General features: G+C 46.0%; 1 protein-coding gene across 2 annotated transcripts; it reads left to right on the forward strand.

Moving 5' to 3' along the window:
- Positions 1–1,947: 1,947 nt before the first annotated feature.
- On the forward strand, positions 1,948–22,125 carry LOC139392161 (alpha-taxilin-like). Of its 2 annotated transcripts, XM_071139932.1 has the most exons (12): positions 1,948–1,987; positions 2,669–2,861; positions 4,609–5,043; positions 5,373–5,464; positions 6,767–6,937; positions 9,407–9,472; positions 10,182–10,310; positions 11,561–11,680; positions 15,554–15,628; positions 15,880–15,972; positions 18,998–19,093; positions 20,062–22,125. In XM_071139932.1, exons 2-12 carry the CDS (start codon positions 2,708–2,710, stop codon positions 20,359–20,361), a joined length of 1,731 nt encoding a protein of 576 aa, XP_070996033.1. In that variant the 5' UTR covers positions 1,948–1,987; positions 2,669–2,707; the 3' UTR covers positions 20,362–22,125. The 2 variants fall into 2 exon arrangements, with proteins under 2 accessions (XP_070996033.1, XP_070996034.1); XM_071139933.1 differs by lacking the exon at positions 2,669–2,861 and having other exon boundaries at positions 20,062–22,124.
- The last annotated feature ends 712 nt before the right edge of the window (positions 22,126–22,837 follow it).

The raw sequence follows: 22,837 nt of genomic DNA on the forward strand, positions 1-22,837 counted from the left end.
GATCTCTCTAGGACAGGGTGACTCAATATTATTCGGCTCTCTTTTTTTTACTCGCAGAATTTAAAATACATAAATTAGACATCATGCAAGACTACAAATCCCTGCATGCTTCTCCACTTCATCTCTAGCTGACATCTTTGCTAACAGGTATTGTGTCAATTTAAGACGTGCACAAGACAGTTCACAGAATTGTACATTTTTTAATTAAAGAAATGTAGCTAATTATATTCATTAATCCATTTAGCTAGCCTTAGATAATTAATCCAGAGATTGTTGCTTTTGCCTCGATACGTCAGTCATCATGGTATTTGTAGTTCTTTATGATAGCCACATTAGCAGCTAATTAGCATTTCGTTTTGGTGGGGGGAGGGGAGTACAGGCAAACATATTAAGTCACCTTGTCCGGTTGAGATTTGAGAGGTTATCAAAACATCACACCAGGGTAATGCCTACACGGAACACAGCCCATGTTTTAAGTGTTCCTAAAAAATAAAATAAAAACTGGGAAAAATGGATGATGGGAAAACGATTAGTGGTCAAACAGGGAAATGGCACCATGTTTTATAGGCCTTATGAGTCATACTGTGGTACATTTTATAGAGGGAATAGTGGCATTTTGGGAGGGAGCTTAAGACTTATTTTTCAGGTGTTTGCCCTCTTCAAGAGGGCAATTAACAGAGATGACTGGTCAACAGTTTCCTAGAACAAATCTGGGATGCAGGAATGTGAAATTTACATTAAATGATAATCAAGTGTCCAAGTGGAACTGTGTGTATGATTTATAATTTGGGGGGGTGCTTATATTTTGTTCTCTTACACACATGTGTAATGGAAATATATATATATATATATATTTTGTTTGTTGCATATCTGACTCCCACTGAGACGACTGCAGGGATTCGAGTCACGGCCATGGTCGCCATTGTACAGTGCCCCTGGAAATATGTACATTAGCTGGAGGAATCATCCATATTTTTTAATGACTGCTGAAATGCTTTTTAAGGCATAGTAAAGGGATGGGAGTTTTTCCCTTGACCAAATGACAAGGAGAAACTGTCTGTGTCCCAATTGGGACTTATATACCCTATATAGTGCACTACTTTTGACCAGACACCTATTAGGTCCTGGTCAAAAATGGCGAACCACATAGGGAATAGGGTGCCATTTGCTCTATTGTCTGTTTCCCTGTCAGGCCCTTTGGTAAGGAACAACTCCTAGGCATTGGTTTGAAAAATATATATAATTAAGATACATTTTGAAATGGGATTTTTTTTTTGTCTTCTGGCCTAGATTGTGTAAATGTGTATAACTGAGACAAAGGTGTTTGAAAATCCCAAGCCACGCCTTAGTGCTTGGCTTTGTCAAATAAATTATGCTATCTAGGCTATAATTGTTTACAATGCTACATGTTTATAAAGTGTTTTTTTCATATGTCATAACTGACCAGTCCTGATGTATTCTCTGGTCCTCTCATTTCGCTCTCTTTCAATGTATTTATTTACAAAACAAATATTTTTTTTGCTTATGATAACCCATATTATACTGTGACTTGACATTACCGACGGTATGAATGAGTGACTGATACACTTCAACTGAACATGACACACAAACATGAACACAGAAACAAATGCATTAACAAATATTAGAAATGTAATAAAAAATAAACTTGTCCAGTGGAAACTGTACAAAACAAATCCCCGAGAAATAAAATGTTGCAACCCTTTTTCTCCTGTTTTTCCAATTTTTTTAACAAGTTTTGAATGACTAAAAGATACGAAAACGTAAACGTACTTTTGCTGCCGCATGTGTAAGATGTAGAATCGTTGAATGAACGTTTTTGTAGTTCTGAGTTGAGGGTTTGAACTACATTTTCCACAAGATTGTCAGTTACGCACTTCCGTGGTTCATTGCGTATTTCCTGTATCCGTTGGCAAGAGGAAAGGCAGCAGGCAACGCCGGAGTTTGTTTATTGAGTTGGATCAAGAAGGTAATCAGTCATTTTTATGTTCTAATAAAGTACCTAAATATTGTTCCAAGTATATATAATGACTGTTTCGATATGTTGATGTGTCGTCTTTTTTGGGGGTGTTCCGTAGCGTAGAGCTAAGATAGCATTTAGCTTTCTAAGTTAGCTTGCTGACTAACTATCTCAACGTTACGAATGTCTGTTTAAAGTGAAACCTAGTTGTGTATTTGGTTGCTAAGAGAAGAGGTCTTGTTTCACTTGCTAGACAATGATTATTAAGTAGACTTTCCAATATGTCAACTATTCGTGTAGTTAGCTACACTTTGGCCGAGTTGCAATTTCACTTCGTTAGCATACCACATTTATTTATTCGTTGCTTTGCTTGCTTGCTGTTGTTCGCCATTTCAGATACATGTAATATTGCTTATGTAAAATGTTTCAACACATTTTCTGGTAAGGTGCACGGTCTTGATTTCTAACTAAACTCCACTCCTTGGTGAATGACTGAGTTCACCAATACAGTTGAGTTTAGTCCGCTAACTAATAGGTTTAGACGACACTAACACATCCCCGTTGACGTTTGGCAGTTGAATTTCTTGCTTTTCTCAAGCACGGGTACGTGTTATGATCGTTAGCCAACACTTAACGTATTCGGTTCTGTAACTCACGCCACAGTTGGACTTTTCCCCTATACAAACACAGTACTCGAACAATTTGGATATCTGTTTCGGGCGTTTCATCATGAAGAAACAGGACACACAAGAGTCGTCCACGCAGGGCAGTGATGCAGCACCTGGCACGGGAGAGATGGAGGCAAGCAAGGTTACAGAGACCAGTAGCCCAAAAGAGCAAGAGCAGGACATGCCTTCACAAGCTGATGGGACTGAAAGCGCAGGTAAAGTTAGCGCTGTGTGTCACAGTTCCATCACATCAGTGACAACCAAATGGCCACGTTCATGTTGCTAGTCTAGTCAGAACAAGGTAACTGGGATTTTTTTGACCTGCTAACTGGTTGAACGCGGCGTGTGTATAACTACAACCAGAAGGCAATGTCAGAGTTTCAACTAGCATGTTGAACGCGGCATAATGGCACTAGTCAAATGCAGTCATTTTACAGTGGACGTCTTGAGACTGGGCTGGCTCTTTTTCTCTCTCTAGCGTTGAAAAGATATCACTGCTCCTATCCACAAAGTCAAGTCTGGTACTATTCAATTAATGAACATACCTCCTCCAGCTCTCAACTCAGCTGGGAACTTTCAACAACACTCATGACACTGAATTTCTACGTCCACATAGGCAGGACCGTTACGACCGCAGGGTATCACAACTATGGCAACAACATAGCTAGCTATACATTGTGACATTGATATGTGAAGGCTTCCATACAGCCAGTACACCCTAGCTAGTGTAAAGCACATTTTTCAACAAACTTTTACATGGCAATTACTACTGAGGTGAAAGAAATGGTAAGGGGATGCCGTACCGGGGAAAAACGCGAGCCTATCGCAAAAATGAAAACGTCATTACTGGCTGTGAGTCGCGTGAATGGATTTGAAAACGTGGAAATACGTTCCCTAATGCGAAGTGGATTCGACGATAACAGTTCCATTTCGCCACAGCGTAGATGTGTGTTTGAGACGCGTGCGGACAGCAGTGGGCTCGTCAATTCTGTGGGGCCTATTTGACAGTCACTGAATGTCATTCATTGTAACAGTGTCTTTTTCCATTCATCAATGGAGTGCAGTTCTATGGATACAGGATGAATGTGTGCAGTGCAGTTCTATGGATACAGGATGAATGTGTGCAGTTCTATGGATACAGGATGAATGTGTGCAGTGCAGTTCTATGGATACAGGATGAATGTGTGCAGTTCTATGGATACAGGATGAATGTGTGCAGTGCAGTTCTATGGATACAGGATGAATGTGTGCAGTGCAGTTCTATGGATACAGGATGAATGTGTGCTGTGCAGTTCTATGGATACAGGATGAATGTGTGCAGGTAGCCAGGCTGAAAAATGTCTAGCTAGTTGTGTTTCATGGCACAATAAAATAACATATTTGAAAAGTTAAATGACACATCTTTACTATTAGACCAACTGAGTTCCTTTTTTTTAAATGATTAGGGATTATATATGGAATTATATGATATGGGATTATATATGGAATTATATGATTAGGGATTATATATGGAATTATATGATTAGGGATTATATATGGAATTATATGATTAGGGATTATATATGGAGTTAATTGATTAGGGATTATATATGGAGTTAATTGATTAGGGATTATATATGGAATTAAATGATTAGGGATTATATATGGAATTAAATGATTAGGGATTATATATGGAATTATATGATTAGGGATTATATATGGAATTAAATGATTAGGGATTATATATGGAATTATATGATTAGGGATTATATATGGAATTATATGATTAGGCCCATAAGTGTGTGTAGCTTGCAGTGTAGCTTTGTGGGTTCTTTCTTTGCTTGTTTGTTTGCTTTGTTATTATAATTCATTTTTATGTCCCCCTTGTTGTTCTTACATACTTCAAAGTCCAATAAGTAATTGTTATAGCTGATTTTTTTATTTTTATTATTTTTTACATCATTCTCTCCGTCCCCTGTCTAGTGGCTGTCGTTTCCAACACAGCAGAGTCTGCAGCCGTCCCCACGGTCCCACCTGTAGCAGACCCTGTACCAGTCTCCACTGTAGCAGACCCTGTACCAGTCTCCACTGTAGCAGACCCTGTACCAGTCTCCACTGTAGCAGACCCTGTACCAGTCTCCACTGTAACAGACCCTTTACCCCTCCCGGTCTCCACTATAGAGGAGGGGGTGTCGTCTCAATGTGACATGGCTGAGGAGCTGAGCCGCCAGCTGGAGGACATCCTCAACACCTACTGCTTGGAGGACAACGGGGAGGACGGAGTTAACCTGCCCAACGGCCAATCACACTGCCCCGTGCTCAACGGCCTGGCCAATGAGGAGTTGGATGCCAAGCCGGAGGAGGTCAAAGTGAGCGCCGGCGGAGTGGAGAAAGTGAAGAAGAAGGTGAAGGGGCTGGGTAAGGACTGGTTCTGTTACTCTGGCTGAAATCAATCCCTGGGGGCCGTATTCCTGGATGCTTGTCGTTGATCTGAAATGATTGGCTGAGTGTAGGTCAGTCGCCTCCAATCCTGGAGACCGATATGGTCTTCCGGACCAGGATTGGTCACTAATATCTAGCTGTCATCCATCAGATTATTTTAGTCTTACATGTGGTGGCTAGGGGTTTAGGGCTGGATAGCTTCCCCTTGTGTGTTGTTGGGTCCCTGTTGTGATGAGGTGGTGTTGCGCTGAATATGTCCCCCCCCTCTGTTGTGCTGAATGTGTTCCCTCTCCTGTGTGTTGCAGGTAAAGAGATCACCCTTCTGATGCAGACCCTGAATACTCTGAGTACTCCAGAGGATAAACTGACAGGCCTCTGTAAGAAGTATGCTGAACTGGTGACTAGTGACTCTCATAAATGCTTTGACTCGGGTGTGGTTCAAAGGCTGTTTGATTTAGTTAATATCTTTTCATTTCGGCATGCTAGCCAACCTCTTATTTCTAGCCTCCATCTGTGTATTAGACAGTAGTAGTTTGTCTCCTTGTGTTGGAGCATGGTCAGGGTAGCTCAACACAGGGTGACCTACAGGGGAATGGTCAGGGTAGCTCAACACAGGGTGACCTACAGGGGAATGGTCAGGGGTGACCTACAGGGGAATGGTCAGGGGTGACCTACAGGGGAATGGTCAGGGGTGACCTACAGGGGAATGGTCAGGGGTGACCTACAGGGGAATGGTCAGGGGTGACCTACAGGGGAATGGTCAGGGGTGACCTACAGGGGAATGGTCAGGGGTGACCTACAGGGGAATGGTCAGGGGTGACCTACAGGGGAATGGTCAGGGGTGACCTACAGGGGAATGGTCAGGGGTGACCTACAGGGGAATGGTCAGGGGTGACCTACAGGGGAATGGTCAGGGGTGACCTACAGGGGAATGGTCAGGGGTGACCTACAGGGGAATAGTCAGGGGTGACCTACATGGGAATGGTCAGGGGTGACCTACAGGGGAATGGTCAGGGGTGACCTACAGGGGAATGGTCGGGGCAACTGGCTGATGGAGCAACACTGAGGGGAAACCGCAGCGGTTAGAATGGGCTAGAGGGGGAACCGCTGTACAGTGTCTTTACTGGCCAAGGACATGGCCGACATGGCCGACACACCCAGCTTCCCTTGGCAATAGCTTTTCATTTAGGTGTAACTGAACAGCTGTAATAGGATTTTCATGCATTAAACTATTTTCTGTGTGTCTGTGTGTGTGTGTGTGTGTGTTGTGCATTCATCCCCCTGTGTGTGTGCGTGTGTGCGTGTCCCTGTGTGTGTTGTGCATTCATCCCCCTGTGTGTGTGTGCGTGTGTGCGTGTCCCTGTGTGTGTTGTGCATTCATCCCCCTGTGTGTGTGCGTGTCCCTGTGTGTGTTGTGCATTCATCCCCCTGTGTGTGTGCGTGTCCCTGTGTGTGTTGTGCATTCATCCCCCTGTGTGTGTGTGCGTGTCCCTGTGTATGTTGTGCATTCATCCCCCTGTGTGTGTGTGTGTGTGTGTGCGTGTCCCTGTGTATGTTGTGCATTCATCCCCCTGTGTGTGTGTGTGTGTGTGTGTGCGTGTCCCTGTGTATGTTGTGCATTCATCCCCCTGTGTGTGTGTGTGCGTGTGCGTGTCCCTGTGTATGTTGTGCATTCATCCCCCTGTGTGTGTGTGTTTAGCTGGAGGAGCGGCGGAACAACCAGAAGCTAATGCGGGTCCTGCAGAAGAAACAGTCTCAGCTGGTGCAGGAGACGGACCACCTGAGGAACGAACACAGCAAGACCATCCTGGCACGCAGCAAACTGGAGTCACTCTGTCGGGAGCTGCAGAGACACAACCGCACACTCAAGGTAAAGGATGGTGAAGCAGGTACTTCCCCTCTAAAGGATGGTGAAGCCGGTACTTCCCCTCTAAAGGATGATGAAGCCGGTACTTCCCCTCTAAAGGATGGTGAAGCCGGTACTTCTTCTCAAGGTAAAGGATGGTGAAGCAGGTACTTCCCCTCTAGGTAAAGGATGGTGAAGCAGGTACTTCCCCTCTAGGTAAAGGATGGTGAAGCAGGTACTTCCCCTCTAAAGGATGGTGAAGCCGGTACTTCCTCTCTAGGTAAAGGATGGGGAAGCAGGTACTTCCTCTCTCGGTAAAAGATGGTGAAGCCAGTACCTCCTCTCTAGGTAAAGGATGGTGAAGCAGGTACTTCCCCTCTAGGTAAAGGATGGTGAAGCCGGTACTTCCTCTCTCGGTAAAGGATGGTGAAGCAGGTACTTCCTCTCTCGGTAAAGGATGGTGAAGCAGGTACTTCCTCTCTCGGTAAAGGATGGTGAAGCAGGTACTTCCTCTCTAGGTAGAGGATGGTGAAGCCGGTACTTCCTCTCTAGGTAAAGGATGGTGAAGCAGGTACTTCCTCTCTAAAGGATGGTGAAGCAGGTACTTCCTCTCTAAAGGATGGTGAAGCCGGTACTTCCCCTCTAAAGGATGGTGAAGCCGGTACTTCCCCTCTAAAGGATGGTGAAGCCGGTACTTCCCCTCTAAAGGATGGTGAAGCCGGTACTTCCCCTCTAAAGGATGGTGAAGCCGGTACTTCCCCTCTAAAGGATGGTGAAGCCGGTACTTCCCCTCTAAAGGATGATGAAGCCGGTACTTCCCCTCTAAAGGATGGTGAAGCCGGTACTTCCCCTCTAAAGGATGGTGAAGCCGGTACTTCCCCTCTAAAGGATGGTGAAGCCGGTACTTCCTCTCTAGGTAAAGGATGGTGAAGCCGGTACTTCCTCTCTAGGTAAAGGATGGTGAAGCAGGTACTTCCCCGCTAAAGGATGGTGAAGCCGGTACCTCCTCTCTAGGTAAAGGATGGTGAAACCGGTACTTCCTCTCAAGGTAAAGGATGGTGATACCGGTACTTCCTCTCTAGGTAAAGGATGGTGACACCGGTATTTCCTCTCTAGGTAAAGGATGGTGAAACCGGTACTTCCTCTCTAGGTAAAGGATGGTGAAACCGGTACTTCCTCTCTAGGTAAAGGATGGTGAAGCGGTTGCTCACACTTGTACCTTTGTCACACTACTGGGCTGGGTTAGGTTAGGGCGGGCTGGGTTAGGGCGGGCTGGGTTAGGTTAGGGCTGGGTGGGTTAGGTTAGGGCTGGGTGGGTTAGGGCTAGCTGGGTTAGATAATTATCGCCATTCTACACTGTACAATGTAACGGAATAAACATACAATCTGTGCTAATTCCACAACGTATATTTATTTTATATGTTCTGTACTTTGGGGCGGCAGGTAGCCTAGTGGTTAGAGTGTAGAGGAGGTAGGGTAGCCTAGTGGTTAGAGTGTAGAGGAGGCAGGTAGCCTAGTGGTTAGAGTGTAGAGGAGGTAGGGTAGCCTAGTGGTTAGAGTGTAGAGGAGGTAGGGTAGCCTAGTGGTTAGAGTGTAGAGGAGGTAGGGCAGCCTAGTGGTTAGAGTGTAGAGGAGGTAGGGCAGCCTAGTGGTTAGAGTGTAGAGGAGGTAGGGTAGCCTAGTGGTTAGAGTGTAGAGGAGGTAGGGTAGCCTAGTGGTTAGAGTGTAGAGGAGGTAGGGTAGCCTAGTGGTTAGAGTGTAGAGGAGGCAGGTAGCCTAGTGGTTAGAGTGTAGAGGAGGTAGGGTAGCCTAGTGGTTAGAGTGTAGAGGAGGCAGGGTAGCCTAGTGGTTAGAGTGTAGAGGAGGTAGGGCAGCCTAGTGGTTAGAGTGTAGAGGAGGTAGGGCAGCCTAGTGGTTAGAGTGTAGAGGAGGTAGGGTAGCCTAGTGGTTAGAGTGTAGAGGAGGTAGGGCAGCCTAGTGGTTAGAGGCAGGGTAGCCTAGTGGTTAGAGTGTAGAGGAGGTAGGGTAGCCTAGTGGTTAGAGTGTAGAGGAGGTAGGGTAGCCTAGTGGTTAGAGCGTTGGACTAGTAACAGGAAGGTTGCAAGTTCAAATCCCCGAGCCGACAAGGTACAAATCTGTTGTTCTGCCCCTGAACAAGGCAGGAACCCACTGTTCCTAGGCCGTCATTGAAAATAAGAAGTTGTTCTTAACTGACTTGCCTGGTTAAATAAAGGTTAAATAAAAACAACTTATCAGTATGAATCTTTTGCTGTTTTGTAAATGCCTTTTTTCAGAGGACTGAACTGAACCAGGTGTGATGTTTGTTTATGAATCTCCAATGTGCGTCTGGTCCTCTTAAAAAGCTGGACCCGGTTGGCAGGTCTGGGTCGGGCCCTTAATGCGAATCAGTCGTCTCAGACTCATGAAGTTGAACAGCTTTCTGGACTAAAATGGAGCCGTACGTTTTACACGAACTTTGACCTGCTCTTGCAGGACGACGGGATGCAGCGTGCACGTGTGGAGGAGGAGAAGAGGAAGGAAGTGACGGCACACTTCCAGGTGAGCCACTAGCGTCATGTAAAGAAGGGGATGAATGTCAAATCTTTTCCTTGGTGCGTTGATTTATGGGCTGCCGTCTTCTCCGATGAGGTGTGAAATCTAGGAAATACTTTGGACGTTCACCCAAAGATACAACACCGGTTGGTGTCTATTGTGATGTAACGTCCTCTAGCCTGTGTGTGTGTGTTTGCGTGTGTGTGTGTTTGCGTGTGTGTGTGTTTGCGTGTGTTTGCGTGTGTGTGTGTTTGCATGTGTTTGCGTGTGTGTGTGTTTGCCTGTGTGTTTGCGTGTGTGTTTGCGCGTGTGTTTGCGCGCGTGTTTGCGCGTTTGCGGGTGTGTGTGTGTTTGCGTGTGTGTGTGTTTGCATGTGTGTTTGCGTGTGTGTTTGCGCGTGTGTGTGTGTGTTTGCGCGTGTGTGTTTGCGCGTGTGTGTTTGTGTGTGTGTTTGCGTGTGGCGTGTGTGTGCGTGTGGTGTGAGTTTGCGTGCGTGCGTGTGGTGTGTGTGTGCGTGTGGCGTGTGTGTGCGTGTGGTGTGAGTTTGCGTGTGGCGTGTGTTTGCGTATGTTTGCGTGTGTGGCGTGCGTGTGGTGTGAGTTTGCGTGTGGTGTGAGTTTGCGTGTGGCGTGTGTTTGCGTGTGTGGCTTGTGTTTGCGTGTGGCGTGCGTGTGGTGTGAGTTTGCGTGTGGTGTGTGTGTGCGTGTGTTCACAGGTGACTCTGTATGACATCCAGGCCCAGATGGAGCAGCATGACGAGAGGAATGCCAGTCTTAGGCTGGAGAACTCTGAGCTGGCAGAGAAGCTCAAGAAACTCATCCAACAGTACGAACTACGAGAGGAGGTGCGTGGTTACGAGTGGGGAGAGCGGCGTGCGTGGTTACGGGTGGGGAGAGCGGCGTGCGTGGTTACGGGTGGGGAGAGCGGCGTGCGTGGTTACGGGTGGGGAGAGCGGCGTGCGTGGTTACGGGTGGGGAGAGCGGCGTGCGTGGTTACGGGTGGGGAGAGCGGCGTGCGTGGTTACGGGTGGGGAGAGCGGCGTGCGTGGTTAAGGGTGGGGAGAGCGGCGTGCGTGGTTACGGGTGGGGAGAGCAGGGTGCGTGCGTGGTTACGGGTGGGGAGAGCGGGGTGCGTGCGTGGTTACGGGTGGGGAGAGCGGGGTGCGTGCGTGGTTACGGGTGGGGAGAGCGGGGTGCGTGCGTGGTTACGGGTGGGGAGAGCGGGGTGCGTGCGTGGTTACGGGTGGGGAGAGCGGGGTGCGTGCGTGGTTACGGGTGGGGAGAGCGGGGTGCGTGCGTGGTTACGGGGGGGGAGAGCGGCGTGCGTGCGTGGTTACGGGTGGGGAGAACGTCGTGCGCGGTTACGGGTGGGGAGAACGGCGTGCGCGGTTACGGGTGGGGAGAGCGGCGTGCGTGCGTGGTTACGGGTGGGGAGAACGTCGTGCGCGGTTACGGGTGGGGAGAGCGGCGTGCGGGGTTACGGGTGGGGAGAGCGGCGTGCGTGCGTGGTTACGGGTGGGGAGAACGTCGTGCGCGGTTACGGGTGGGGAGAACGGCGTGCGCGGTTACGGGTGGGGAGAACGGCGTGCGCGGTTACGGGTGGGGAGAGCGGCGTGCGCGGTTAAGGGTGGGGAGAGCGGCGTGCGCGGTTAAGGGTGGGGAGAGCGGCGTGCGCGGTTACGGGTGGGGAGAGCGGCGTGCGTGGTTACGGGTGGGGAGAGCGGCGTGCGTGGTTACGGGTGGGGAGAGCGGGGTGCGTGCGTGGTTACGGGTGGGGAGAGCGGGGTGCGTGCGTGGTTACGGGTGGGGAGAGCGGGGTGCGTGCGTGGTTACGGGTGGGGAGAGCGGGGTGCGTGCGTGGTTACGGGTGGGGAGAGCGGGGTGCGTGCGTGGTTACGGGTGGGGAGAGCGGCGTGCGTGCGTGGTTACGGGTGGGGAGAACGGCGTTGCGCGGTTACGGGTGGGGAGAACGGCGTGCGTGCTTCTAGGAGGAGCTAGGACAAGTCCATTGACTTACACAACTAAAGCACACAACTGCAGTAAATGTCTGACAATGTTCTTGTCATGTGACTGTTAACCCCCTGTCCTCTCTCAGCACATTGACAAGGTGTTCAAGCATAAGGAACTGCAGCAACAGTTGGTGGATGCGAAGCTACACCAGGCTCAGGGTTTGCTCATAGAGTCAGAGGACCGCCATCACAGAGAGAAGGACTTTGTGAGTAACAGTAAAATAATATGGTTGTTTGGTGAACACTCTAGTCAACACATTCAACTCGATGAGAATGAATATATATATATTTTTTAAAAACATTTTACAGGAAGAAATGACTTGATGCATCTCGTTTTCAAGAGTGTCCAAATGAAGACAAGCTATCGTTAGTCACAATAATCATATGGGAGCTAGAGGTCGACCGATTGTGATTTTTCAAGGCCGATACCGATTAATCAGCAGATTTATTTATTATTTTTTTTAATTTAGATATATATTTGTGTGTGTGTGTGTGTGTGTGTGTGTGTAATAATGACAATTACAACAATATTGAATCAACACTTTTATTTTAACTTAATATAATACATAAAATCAATTTAGTCTCAAGTATATAATGAAACATGTTCAATTTGGTTTAAATAATGCAAAAACAAAGTGTTGGAGAAGAAAGTAAAAGTGCAATATGTGCCATGTAAGAAAGCTAACGTTTCAGTTCCTTGCTCAGAACATGAGAACATATGAAAGCTGGTGGTTCCTTTTAACATGAGTCTTCAATATTCCCAGTTAAGAAGTTTTAGGTTGTAGTTATTATAGGAATTATAGGACTATTTCCCTCTATACCATTTGTATTTCATATACCCTTTAACTATTGGATGTTCTAATAGGCACTTTAGTATTGCCAGCCTAATCTTGGCAGTTGATAGGCTTGAAGTCATAAACAGCGCTGTGGTTCAAGCATTGCTAAGAGCTGCTGGAAAACGCAGTAAAGTGCTGTTTGAATGAATGCTTACGAGCCTGCTGCCGCCTACCACTGCTCAGTCAGACTGCTCTATCAAATCATAGACTCTGTTATAACATAAAAATACACATACGAGCCTTTGGTCATTAATATGGTCAAATTTCGAAAGACAAAACGTTTATTATTTTGGAACCGAAAGTCAAAATATTGCTGTTACATTGCACAACCTTCAATGTCATAATTATGTATAATTCTGGAAAATTAATTACGGTCTTTGTTATTGTACAGGCACTACCCTTTTTGTCCGTTAGACTCTCTGGTATTCATTTACTGTTTACACTGTTCCCAATAGTCAAGATGTTGTATTTATAATAACCAGCACCTGTTTGGCACACACAATATGCACACACTGCTGGATCCTTCCCTTTTTCTTGATGTCCAGTGTTTTCCACAACTAGTCACATTTATTCCACTTATCAGACATTCCCTTTACCTACTGAGCAACCAGTAAAATCAAATCAAATCAAATTTTATTTGTCACATACACATGGTTAGCAGATGTTAATGCGAGTGTAGCGAAATGCTTGTGCTTCTAGTTCCGACAATGCAGTAATAACAAGTAATCTAACTAACAATTCCAAAACTACTGTCTTGTACACAGTGTAAGGGGATAAAGAATATGTACATAAGGATATATGAATGAGTGATGGTACAGAGCAGCATAGGCAAGATACAGTAGATGGTATCGAGTACAGTATGTACAAATGAGATGAGTATGTAAACAAAGTGGCATAGTTAAAGTGGCTAGTGATACATGTATTACATAAGGATACAGTCGATGATATAGAGTACAGTATATACGTATGCATATGAGATGAATAATGTAGGGTAAGTAACATTATATAAGGTAGCATTGTTTAAAGTGGCTAGTGATATATTTACATCATTTCCCATCAATTCCCATTATTAAAGTGGCTGGAGTTGAGTCAGTGTCAGTGTGTTGGCAGCAGCCACTCAATGTTAGTGGTGGCTGTTTAACAGTCTGATGGCCTTGAGATAGAAGCTGTTTTTCAGTCTCTCGGTCCCAGCTTTGATGCACCTGTACTGACCTCGCCTTCTGGATGATAGCGGGGTGAACAGGCAGTGGCTCGGGTGGTTGATGTCCTTGATGATCTTTATGGCCTTCCTGTGACATCGGGTGGTGTAGGTGTCCTGGAGGGCAGGTAGTTTGCCCCCGGTGATGCGTTGTGCAGACCTCACTACCCTCTGGAGAGCCTTACGGTTGAGGGCGGAGCAGTTACCGTACCAGGCGGTGATACAGCCCGACAGGATGCTCTCGATTGTGCATCTGTAGAAGTTTGTGAGTGCTTTTGGTGACAAGCCGAATTTCTTTAGCCTCCTGAGGTTGAAGAGGCGCTGCTGCGCCTTCTTCACAATGCTGTCTGTGTGAGTGGACCAATTCAGTTTGTCTGTGATGTGTACGCCGAGGAACTTAAAACTTGCTACCCTCTCCACTACTGTTCCATCGATGTGGATAGGGGGGTGTTCCCTCTGCTGTTTCCTGAAGTCCACAATCATCTCCTTAGTTATGTTGACGTTGAGTGTGAGGTTATTTTCCTGACACCACACTCCGAGGGCCCTCACCTCCTCCCTGTAGGCCGTCTCGTCGTTGTTGGTAATCAAGCCTACCACTGTTGTGTCGTCCGCAAACTTGATGATTGAGTTGGAGGCGTGCGTGGCCACGCAGTCGTGGGTGAACAGGGAGTACAGGAGAGGGCTCAGAACGCACCCTTTAAACATTCCTGTTTCGAGTGTTAGTGTTCAGAGTTTGTTATAACCAATTTATTGACGTGATTATGATATGCTATAAAGGTCACATGCATGTGATGTTTACATCTGTCGTGTAAAGAGAGCGAGGGTTGAGTCAAAAATGTTCCTAAACAAATGAGGGATTTCGGTAACAGAACGTTTCAGTTTAGAAATGGCTCTAATTATGTTACAGCTCCAGTAACACTGGACAGCGAGATAAATACTGTTGATGTTCTGTGTCGGTCGCTGCAGCAGGGAGGAGAGACAGACAATGGGTGCTAATTGTTTTGGTTTTTAGACGGCACAGCAAGTCTGAGCCCGGCACAATCAAATCAATTGCGGTCGGACTCCCTCTAGTCATTTGTGTGTCTTGATTATTTAATCAAATCGTGTGCTTAAAGCATCAGACAAGCTCAGTGCATATAGTTGATTTGATTAAAACTCAAGATAAATACACATTTTGAAAATTTCGACCAATCGATTGGTCAAATGAAAAAGATGACTCTTGGTAGACCCAATATTTATTTATTTTTAGTCGTGGAAAGCCCTAGTCTCGTGTCTCTCCAGCTGCTGAAGGTAGAGGTACTTTCAGACGATGGGTTGGTCTCATGTTGTCTCCTGTCTCTCCAGCTGCTGAAGGAAGAGGTAGTTTCAGACGATGGGTTAGGGTTGGTCTCATGTTGTCTCTTGTCTCTCCAGCTGCTGAAGGAAGAGGTAGTTTCAGACGATGGGTTGGTCTCATGTTGTCTCCTGTCTCTCCAGCTGCTGAAGGAAGAGGTAGTTTCAGACGATGGGTTGGTCTCATGTTGTCTCCTGTCTCTCCAGCTGCTGAAGGAAGAGGTAGTTTCAGACGATGGGTTGGTCTCATGTTGTCTCCTGTCTCTCCAGCTGCTGAAGGAAGAGGTAGTTTCAGACGATGGGTTGGTCTCATGTTGTCTCCTGTCTCTCCAGCTGCTGAAGGAAGAGGTAGTTTCAGACGATGGGTTGGTCTCATGTTGTCTCCTGTCTCTCCAGCTGCTGAAGGAAGAGGTAGTTTCAGACGATGGGTTGGTCTCATGTTGTCTCCTGTCTCTCCAGCTGCTGAAGGTAGAGGTACTTTCAGACGATGGGTTGGTCTCATGTTGTCTCGTCTCTCCAGCTGCTGAAGGAAGAGGTAGTTTCAGACGATGGGTTAGGGTTGGTCTCATGTTGTCTCGTCTCTCCAGCTGCTGAAGGTAGAGGTAGTTTCAGACGATGGGTTGGTCTCATGTTGTCTCATGTATCTCCAGCTGCTGAAGGAAGAGGTACTTTCAGACGATGGGTTGGTCTCATGTTGTCTCCTGTCTCTCCAGCTGCTGAAGGAAGCGGCAGAGTCTCAGAGGATGTGTGAGCTCATGAAGCAGCAGGAGGTGCATCTCAAACAACAGGTAACAACCTCTCTAGAACTCTGTAGGACAGAGTGGATGCTCTACGATAAACATCCTCACTGTTTCTGCTGAGCTGTAAAGGTAATATGTGAATGAACTCTCCTCCCTCTGTTTCCCCTCTGTTTCCCCTCTGTTTCCCCTCTGTTTCCCCTCTGTGTCCCCTCTGTTTCCCCTCTGTTTCCCCTCTGTGTCCCCTCTGTGTCCCCTCTGTTCCCCTCTGTGTCCCCTCTGTTCCCCGTTTCTCCATCCAGCTGTCCTTATACACAGAGAAGTTTGAGGAGTTCCAGACGACTCTGTCCAAGAGCAACGAGGTGTTCACCACATTCAAACAGGAGATGGAGAAGGTGAGCCTGTGCGTGTGTTAAAATGGAGGCGCACCCATGTTTGAGTCCGCAGACCTGCCAACCTACACACAATTTGAGGTCAAAGTGCGCTGGTACGAAAAACGATCCAGTAAATAGGATTCAAGTTGGCACATGGTTGGTTTTTGACTCAACCGTCTGAAGTTGGAGCTGAGCCAATCAGAGGACTTGGGCAAAAGGGGGAAAAAGTCTCTATCTCTCCGGTCCGCCCCCCCCGTAACCATGGTACTGTTTTCTCCCTGGGTGACGGCTCTCCACTTTGTCTGTTGATACCACTGATGTGTGAGGGGAATATGGAGAACAAACTGTTTGCCCGAATACATTTCCCACTATGTATGTGTGTTAAGTTACGCACAATAACCCAAGGGTTTACCAAACTCGGTCCTCGGGATCCCAAGGGGTGCACGTTTTGGTTTTCGCCCTAACACTACACAGCTGATGTAAATAATCATCAAGCGTCAGGGTTAAAACCAAAACGTGCTCCCCTTGGGATCCCGAGGACCGAGTTTGGTAAACGTTGACATAACCACTTTCCTAGTTAGCTCCTTCGCTAAGGCTTCATTACGACAAAAGGTAGTGAGCTACGGCGTTTAGTCTACTAAGCGAGAACCTTCTTGCCCGCACATCTCCGCGAAGATGGTAGTAGGCGAGTGCATTGACGAGCAAGGAAACGTGCAGTGCTTCGGTGCGCGTCGCTGCGTGGATGGAAACAGACATGGCAGAGAGCTGTTCTGCTGAAATACAGACCTTCAGAAAGTGATGTTAAACTGTTGAAGATTAGCAGAGTTGTGTTAATGAATCAGTCCTCTGGAGGTCAACACAGTAGGCTGCTAACGATGTCATAATAATCAGGTCACCCATGACGATGAGGCACGTTGAATGAATGGTAGCCTAGTGGTCAGGGCCCGGGTGGATGAGGTCAGGGCCCGGGTGGATGAGGTCAGGGCCCGGGTGGATGAGGGCAGGGCCCGGGTGGATGAGGGTAGAAACAAGCTCGTATAGCCCTAATTCAGTTGTTTCACATTCCAAATATCCTTTACATACAGTAAGCTAGACTGTTACATTACATCCAGTAATTGAATTATCCTGAATTTTCCCGCAAAACAAAATGAAGAAGCCAGTTTACATTTTCACCCGACTATCTGCATAAAGACGCCTATTATTTCTAAGATGTTCCACTTCATGTTCGTCTCCAGCAGCACCCCAACATCAACTCACTGTATGTGAAAATGGTGTGTTTTTTTTAAGATACAGGAAGATAAGTGTTTACAGTGACATCATCAATCAATTAGTATGCAATGCCTCCTCATTGGTTAAAATCACACGATGCACACTGATGTCTTTGGGAACACTTGTCTTCCTCACTCTTCTTCACTACAAAACATAGAAACGAGCTGTTTTCACATGTTGATATTCTGTTGGTGCTGGAGGTGATGAATATGAAGTTGGAAATTATGAAATTTCCCTTTTTAATTAGAATAATCATGACCCCTAAATTTAACCTAGAATAATCTGGACTTTTTATTGAGACCACCTCAATGTCATTTATGATCAAAACATAAGACTTCTGTGTTGGCTACATTGTTTGATATAATTTAAGATGCTAGGTTTCAGGAAATGGCAGGTTTAAACTTCTTTTTTTTTTTGAGAGAGAGAGATAATTCTTCCAAATTCCTGAGGGGGAGGTTGACTGACCCCCTTCTGGACCTCCCCCCTACCCAACCGTAGGCCTACAGAGGCTTCATGCCCATAGGGGGGGACATGGCCACTCAGATTTGTCCTGTTAAAATACTACAAGCCACCTAGAAATTGTATGAAGTAGGCTTTAGCTATCACAGATGGGTTCCCAACCTTATAACTCAATACCCAGAAGCCATTTCATGCTATCAATCAAGTTAGAGCAGCTAGCTTATCTATAAAAATATATATATATATATATATATAAAATAACATTTTTAAGAAGGTAACACTTTCATTGTAAAAAGTAATTTGTTCTTAACTGACTTGCCTAGTTAAATAAAAGTTCAATTAATAAAATACACCAACATGAAGTCTCTTAATAGGAGGTTGGGCCAACCACGAACCAGAACAGCTTCAGTGCACCTTGACATAGATTCTGCAAGTGTCTGGAGCTCTAGTGGAGGGATACAACACCATTTTGCCACGATAAATTCTCTCATTTGGTGTTTTGTTGATGGTGGTGGATAACGCTGTCTCAGGCGCCTCTCCAGAGTCTTCAACAAGTGTTCAATTGGGTTGAGATCGGGTCCTCTGAGACGGCCATGCAATATGGCTTACCTCGTTTTCATGCTCATCAAACCAGTGACTGCTCGTGCCACCCTCATTTACTCAAACGTTGTCATTTATTTTACTTGTAGTTACCTGTATCTTAGCTGGCATGCCTGCTGTCAAGGTTGGTGGACTTCCAGCAATAACTAAATGTACTGAATAAAACTCACATTCCTTTCAGTCTTTTTACACAGATTTTAGCAGAGATGCAGAGCAACATAATTAGTGTCTTTTTTTTATATATATTTTTTTTAAATAACCAATAGACGGCTCAAGATGTATGCTTCGATATGCAGAAAAATAGACAAATAGATAAAAAATCTCAATTCCTGATCACCCCCCCAGCCATCCTCATGTACTTTGTGATTATACATTTCAGTGTATTTCTAGTTAGCTGCTGAGGGGCAGCCAATTACCAAGTACCCAGAAGTCTGTAGACTACTGAGGCAGTTTTCTTGCAACATAATTATTAGGCAATAATTAAAAAAAATAATAAAAAGGTGCATACCAAATGATTTGTGCAGTGTGGGTGTTGCACGTGCGCCGTAGTGGGGCTGGGGGTGCCGCCGCCGCGCTGAAGTGGGGCTGGGGGTGCCGCCGCCGCGCTGAAGTGGTACTCGTAAAAAAACGATTCCCGGGTTGGCAGGTCTGTGTCTCTTTGTTGTAGTCCGTGGTCATGTGACCCTGTGGTCATGTGACCCTGTGTGTGTATCCGTAGATGACGAAGAAGATCAAGAAGCTGGAGAAGGAGACGACCATGTATCGTTCCAGGTGGGAGAGCAGCAACAAGGCCCTGCTGAACATGGCTGAGGAGGTAGGCTGGACTCGGGATTTAAATCACTGATAATGGCTGAGGAGGTAGGCTGGACTGGGGATTTAAATCACTGATCATGGCTGAGGAGGTAGGCTGGACTCGGGATTTAAATCACTGATCATGGCTGAGGAGGTAGGCTGGACTGGGGATTTAAATCACTGATCATGGCTGAGGAGGTAGGCTGGACTCGGGATTTAAATCACTGATAATGGCTGAGGAGGTAGGCTGGACTGGGGATTTAAATCACTGATCATGGCTGAGGAGGTAGGCTGGACTCGGGATTTAAATCACTGATCATGGCTGAGGAGGTAGGCTGGACTGGGGATTTAAATCACTGATCATGGCTGAGGAGGTAGGCTGGACTGGGGATTTAAATCACTGATCATGGCTGAGGAGGTAGGCTGGACTGGGGATTTAAATCACTGATCATGGCTGAGGAGGTAGGCTGGACTGGGGATTTAAATCACTGATCATGGCTGAGGAGGTAGGCTGGACTGGGGATTTAAATCACTGATCATGGCTGAGGAGGTAGGCTGGACTCGGGATTTAAATCACTGATCATGGCTGAGGAGGTAGGCTGGACTGGGGATTTAAATCACTGATCATAGCTGAGGAGGTAGGCTGGACTGGGGATTTAAATCACTGATCATGGCTGAGGAGGTAGGCTGGACTGGGGATTTAAATCACTGATCATGGCTGAGGAGGTAGGCTGGACTGGGGATTTAAATCACTGATCATGGCTGAGGAGGTAGGCTGGACTGGGGATTTAAATCACTGATCATGGCTGAGGAGGTAGGCTGGACTCTGGATTTTGAATCACTGATCATGGCTGAGGAGGTAGGCTGGACTCGGGATTTTGAATCCCTGAATGGGACTTTTAGATTAGTGTGAGTGCATTTTTGTTTTGTTGTGAAAAGTGCAAGGTGTCTGTGACTGACTCACTGACACACTGACTGTGTGTTCCCTAGAAAACTCTGCAGGATCGTGAGTTTGACAGCCTCCAGGGGAAGGTAGCGAGGCTGGAGAAGCTCTGTCGGGCGTTGCAGAACGAACGCAACGAACTCAGCAAGAAGGTACAGGGCCTTAGCACCGACGACGAAACCAGCCCAGGAGATGAATCCACCTCCCTCCCCCCCATAGACTCCCAGGAGCCCAGCCCAGACCCCGACACCACCACCCCTAGTTCCCCCACACCCTGCTGCCATTTCAGCCCAGAGTTGGACACTGAGAACCAGGCCTGTGCAGCCTCCCTCACGGCCCAGGAATGAAACCTCTCGCCTGGGCAACAACGCTCACACTCTCCTCTTCACCAACCAACTTCCAGCCTGCAAGCCAAGCCACTACTAACGTAGGCGTTAAGAGTATGGGTCTGTGTAATTCCCTCAAGAATAAGATGAAGTTGTCCCTTAACCACAGATCTAGAATCAGTTTCCATTTGGTCCATCCTAACTAAAAACCCAATAGGGCGATGCAAGAAAATCTGATCCTGGATTTGTAGTCGGATAGCAGCTTCTACTTACTCTGGTTCCCCCCTGGAGAGTTGAAGGTGATGTCAGTCGGGAGATTGTGCCGCCTAGAAGGTTCTTATCCTGCGGTTTTTTGTCCTTTCCTTTCAGAACTCCTGTACGCAATGTTCATGTAAATCACAAGCTAAGGAAAGCCTGCTCCCCAATTGGCATCCTATTCCCTATATAGTGCCCTATATTTCACCAGAACCATATGGGAATAGACTGTCACAATTGGCACCCTATTCCCTAAATAGTACCCTATATTTCACCAGAACCATAAGGGAATAGCCTGTGTCACAATTTGCACCCTATTCCCTATATAGTGCCCTATATTTCACCAGAACCATATGGGAATAGCCTGTGTCACAATTGGCACATTTTTCCCTAAATAGTGCCCTATATTTCACCAGAACCATATGGGAATAGACTGTCACAATTTGCACCCTATTCCCAAAATAGTGTCCTATATTTCACCAGAACCCTAGATGATGTTGGACCACAAGAGTATTTAGTAGGTGTGTGCCTGTCTCCATCGGTCTTTCGTGTGTGTGTGTGTGTGTGTGTCCGTCATACAGAGATACAGTGAAGCAGCAGATGTCTGGCCACAGTTGGACTTCAACCCAGAGCATGTAGGGATCATCACCTTTTCAGTTCAAAGATCAGTGTGTATATCTCTAGGTTGGGGATGCCACTTCTCTTCATTCTGTTCTAGATATCATTGTTTATCCTAGAACCAGAGGTCCAGAGCGTTAATGGATTATGTACGTATTCTGTAGGAATCTTGCGCAATCGGTGGATCTACAGAAAGTACTCTAACCACGGGGTGTGTAATGTCTCGGAACCAACAGGAAGCTAATAGGGCAAACCAGGGAAGGGACTAAACTGAACTTGTCCAATATGAAACGTGTTTTCCATTGCAAAGTGTTTCACTACAGTGTGCACTACTGAATACACCCCAAGAATAGAGAAAATAGCCTTGTGTTTTGGTTTGTTTCTTTATATCATGTTACACAGCAGAGTTTGTAGACTGTTTTTTGATATGTTATTTTAACACCTGCGTATCTAATGGAGATTCACCGCTATATATAGATATCAGTCCAAAAAAAACGAATGGTTAACTAATTGAGTGTTTTTTTTTCGTCATCATTCCCACAATATGCATGTATCCATTACACACGCTCATATTCCTTGTTTTCCAATGTCATTCTGCAACATTTGATCCGATGGAATGTTTTTTTCATGCTGCCTTTCCTTGCTATCATGAGCCATGTATATGTTTGAGATGTAAGATTCCATTAACCACTAAAACAGATATTGAAATGTACTGACCAAGGTTGGCTACCAATAATTAATGCCTGTGTGTGGGTGAGTGTACGTATCTTAGCAAGATTTGTTGAATCACAACTCGGATAGTTCGATTTGTTAATCAGGTGCAAGTAATAAAATATTTTAACTGATATATCTATGCAACCCCAGCCTCGCTATTTAGTTTTGTGGCAGTTTGATTTGACGAGAACTTAACTGAGAATGTATTATCCCCTCCCGTCCTCGACACACTGTCCTGGGGTGTATTCACTAAGAACCAAACGTTAGGAAACAGGATGTAACCGGGAGGGAACTACCTGAATTCATCCAATAAGAAACTTGTTTTCGGTTGTAAAATGGTTTGCGAAGGTGTACACTAATGAATACACACCCCCAGACGTAAACACTCAGTTGATCCTAACCACAGATCTAGGATCAGATTACTCTAGTCCATTCCCAACCCTGACCATTGGGAAGGTGAAACAACTGACCCTGTATCAGTGGTTAGTGGCAATGTCTACGTTCTACATAATATTGTTTATATTTTCCTATACTTTTGTACTTAATTACTTGCTTATTTAAAATATGTATCTGTTATGTGATTTTCGTAATGGGTATTTTATTTTTGACCCCCAGTCGAAAGCTGCAATTTAGCTCTCTAGGATTTTGGTTTAGGGGTGAGAATGATTTAACATATTTGCTGCAATTACTGAGACGTTTCAACATTGACTTTGAATAACTTTACACTTCACTTGGCTACCACTGTACAACTTTTTCCAAAGACCTGTGAATATTGTGAAGGTTTATCACATGCCATTATTAATTTATTCTAGTGACTTTTACTCGGAGCAAAATGCGCCTTTTAGAACTTTCATGCGGTCACTGGTTTCACCGGAAGTACCATCATTCATTTTCCGCTTTCGCCCTGGTG

The sequence above is a fragment of the Oncorhynchus clarkii genome, chromosome 32 (genome assembly GCF_045791955.1).
Source record: "Oncorhynchus clarkii lewisi isolate Uvic-CL-2024 chromosome 32, UVic_Ocla_1.0, whole genome shotgun sequence".
NCBI lineage: Eukaryota > Metazoa > Chordata > Actinopteri > Salmoniformes > Salmonidae > Oncorhynchus > Oncorhynchus clarkii.

Coding starts and splice junctions, on each gene's coding strand:
- LOC139392161 (XM_071139932.1), top strand. CDS start 2,708: ATGAAGAAACAGGACACACAAGAGTCGTCCACGCAGGGCAGTGATGCA. Junction 10,311..11,560: donor AGTACGAACTACGAGAGGAG/GTGCGTGGTTAC, acceptor GTCCTCTCTCAG/CACATTGACAAGGTGTTCAA. Junction 11,681..15,553: donor ATCACAGAGAGAAGGACTTT/GTGAGTAACAGT, acceptor CTGTCTCTCCAG/CTGCTGAAGGAAGCGGCAGA.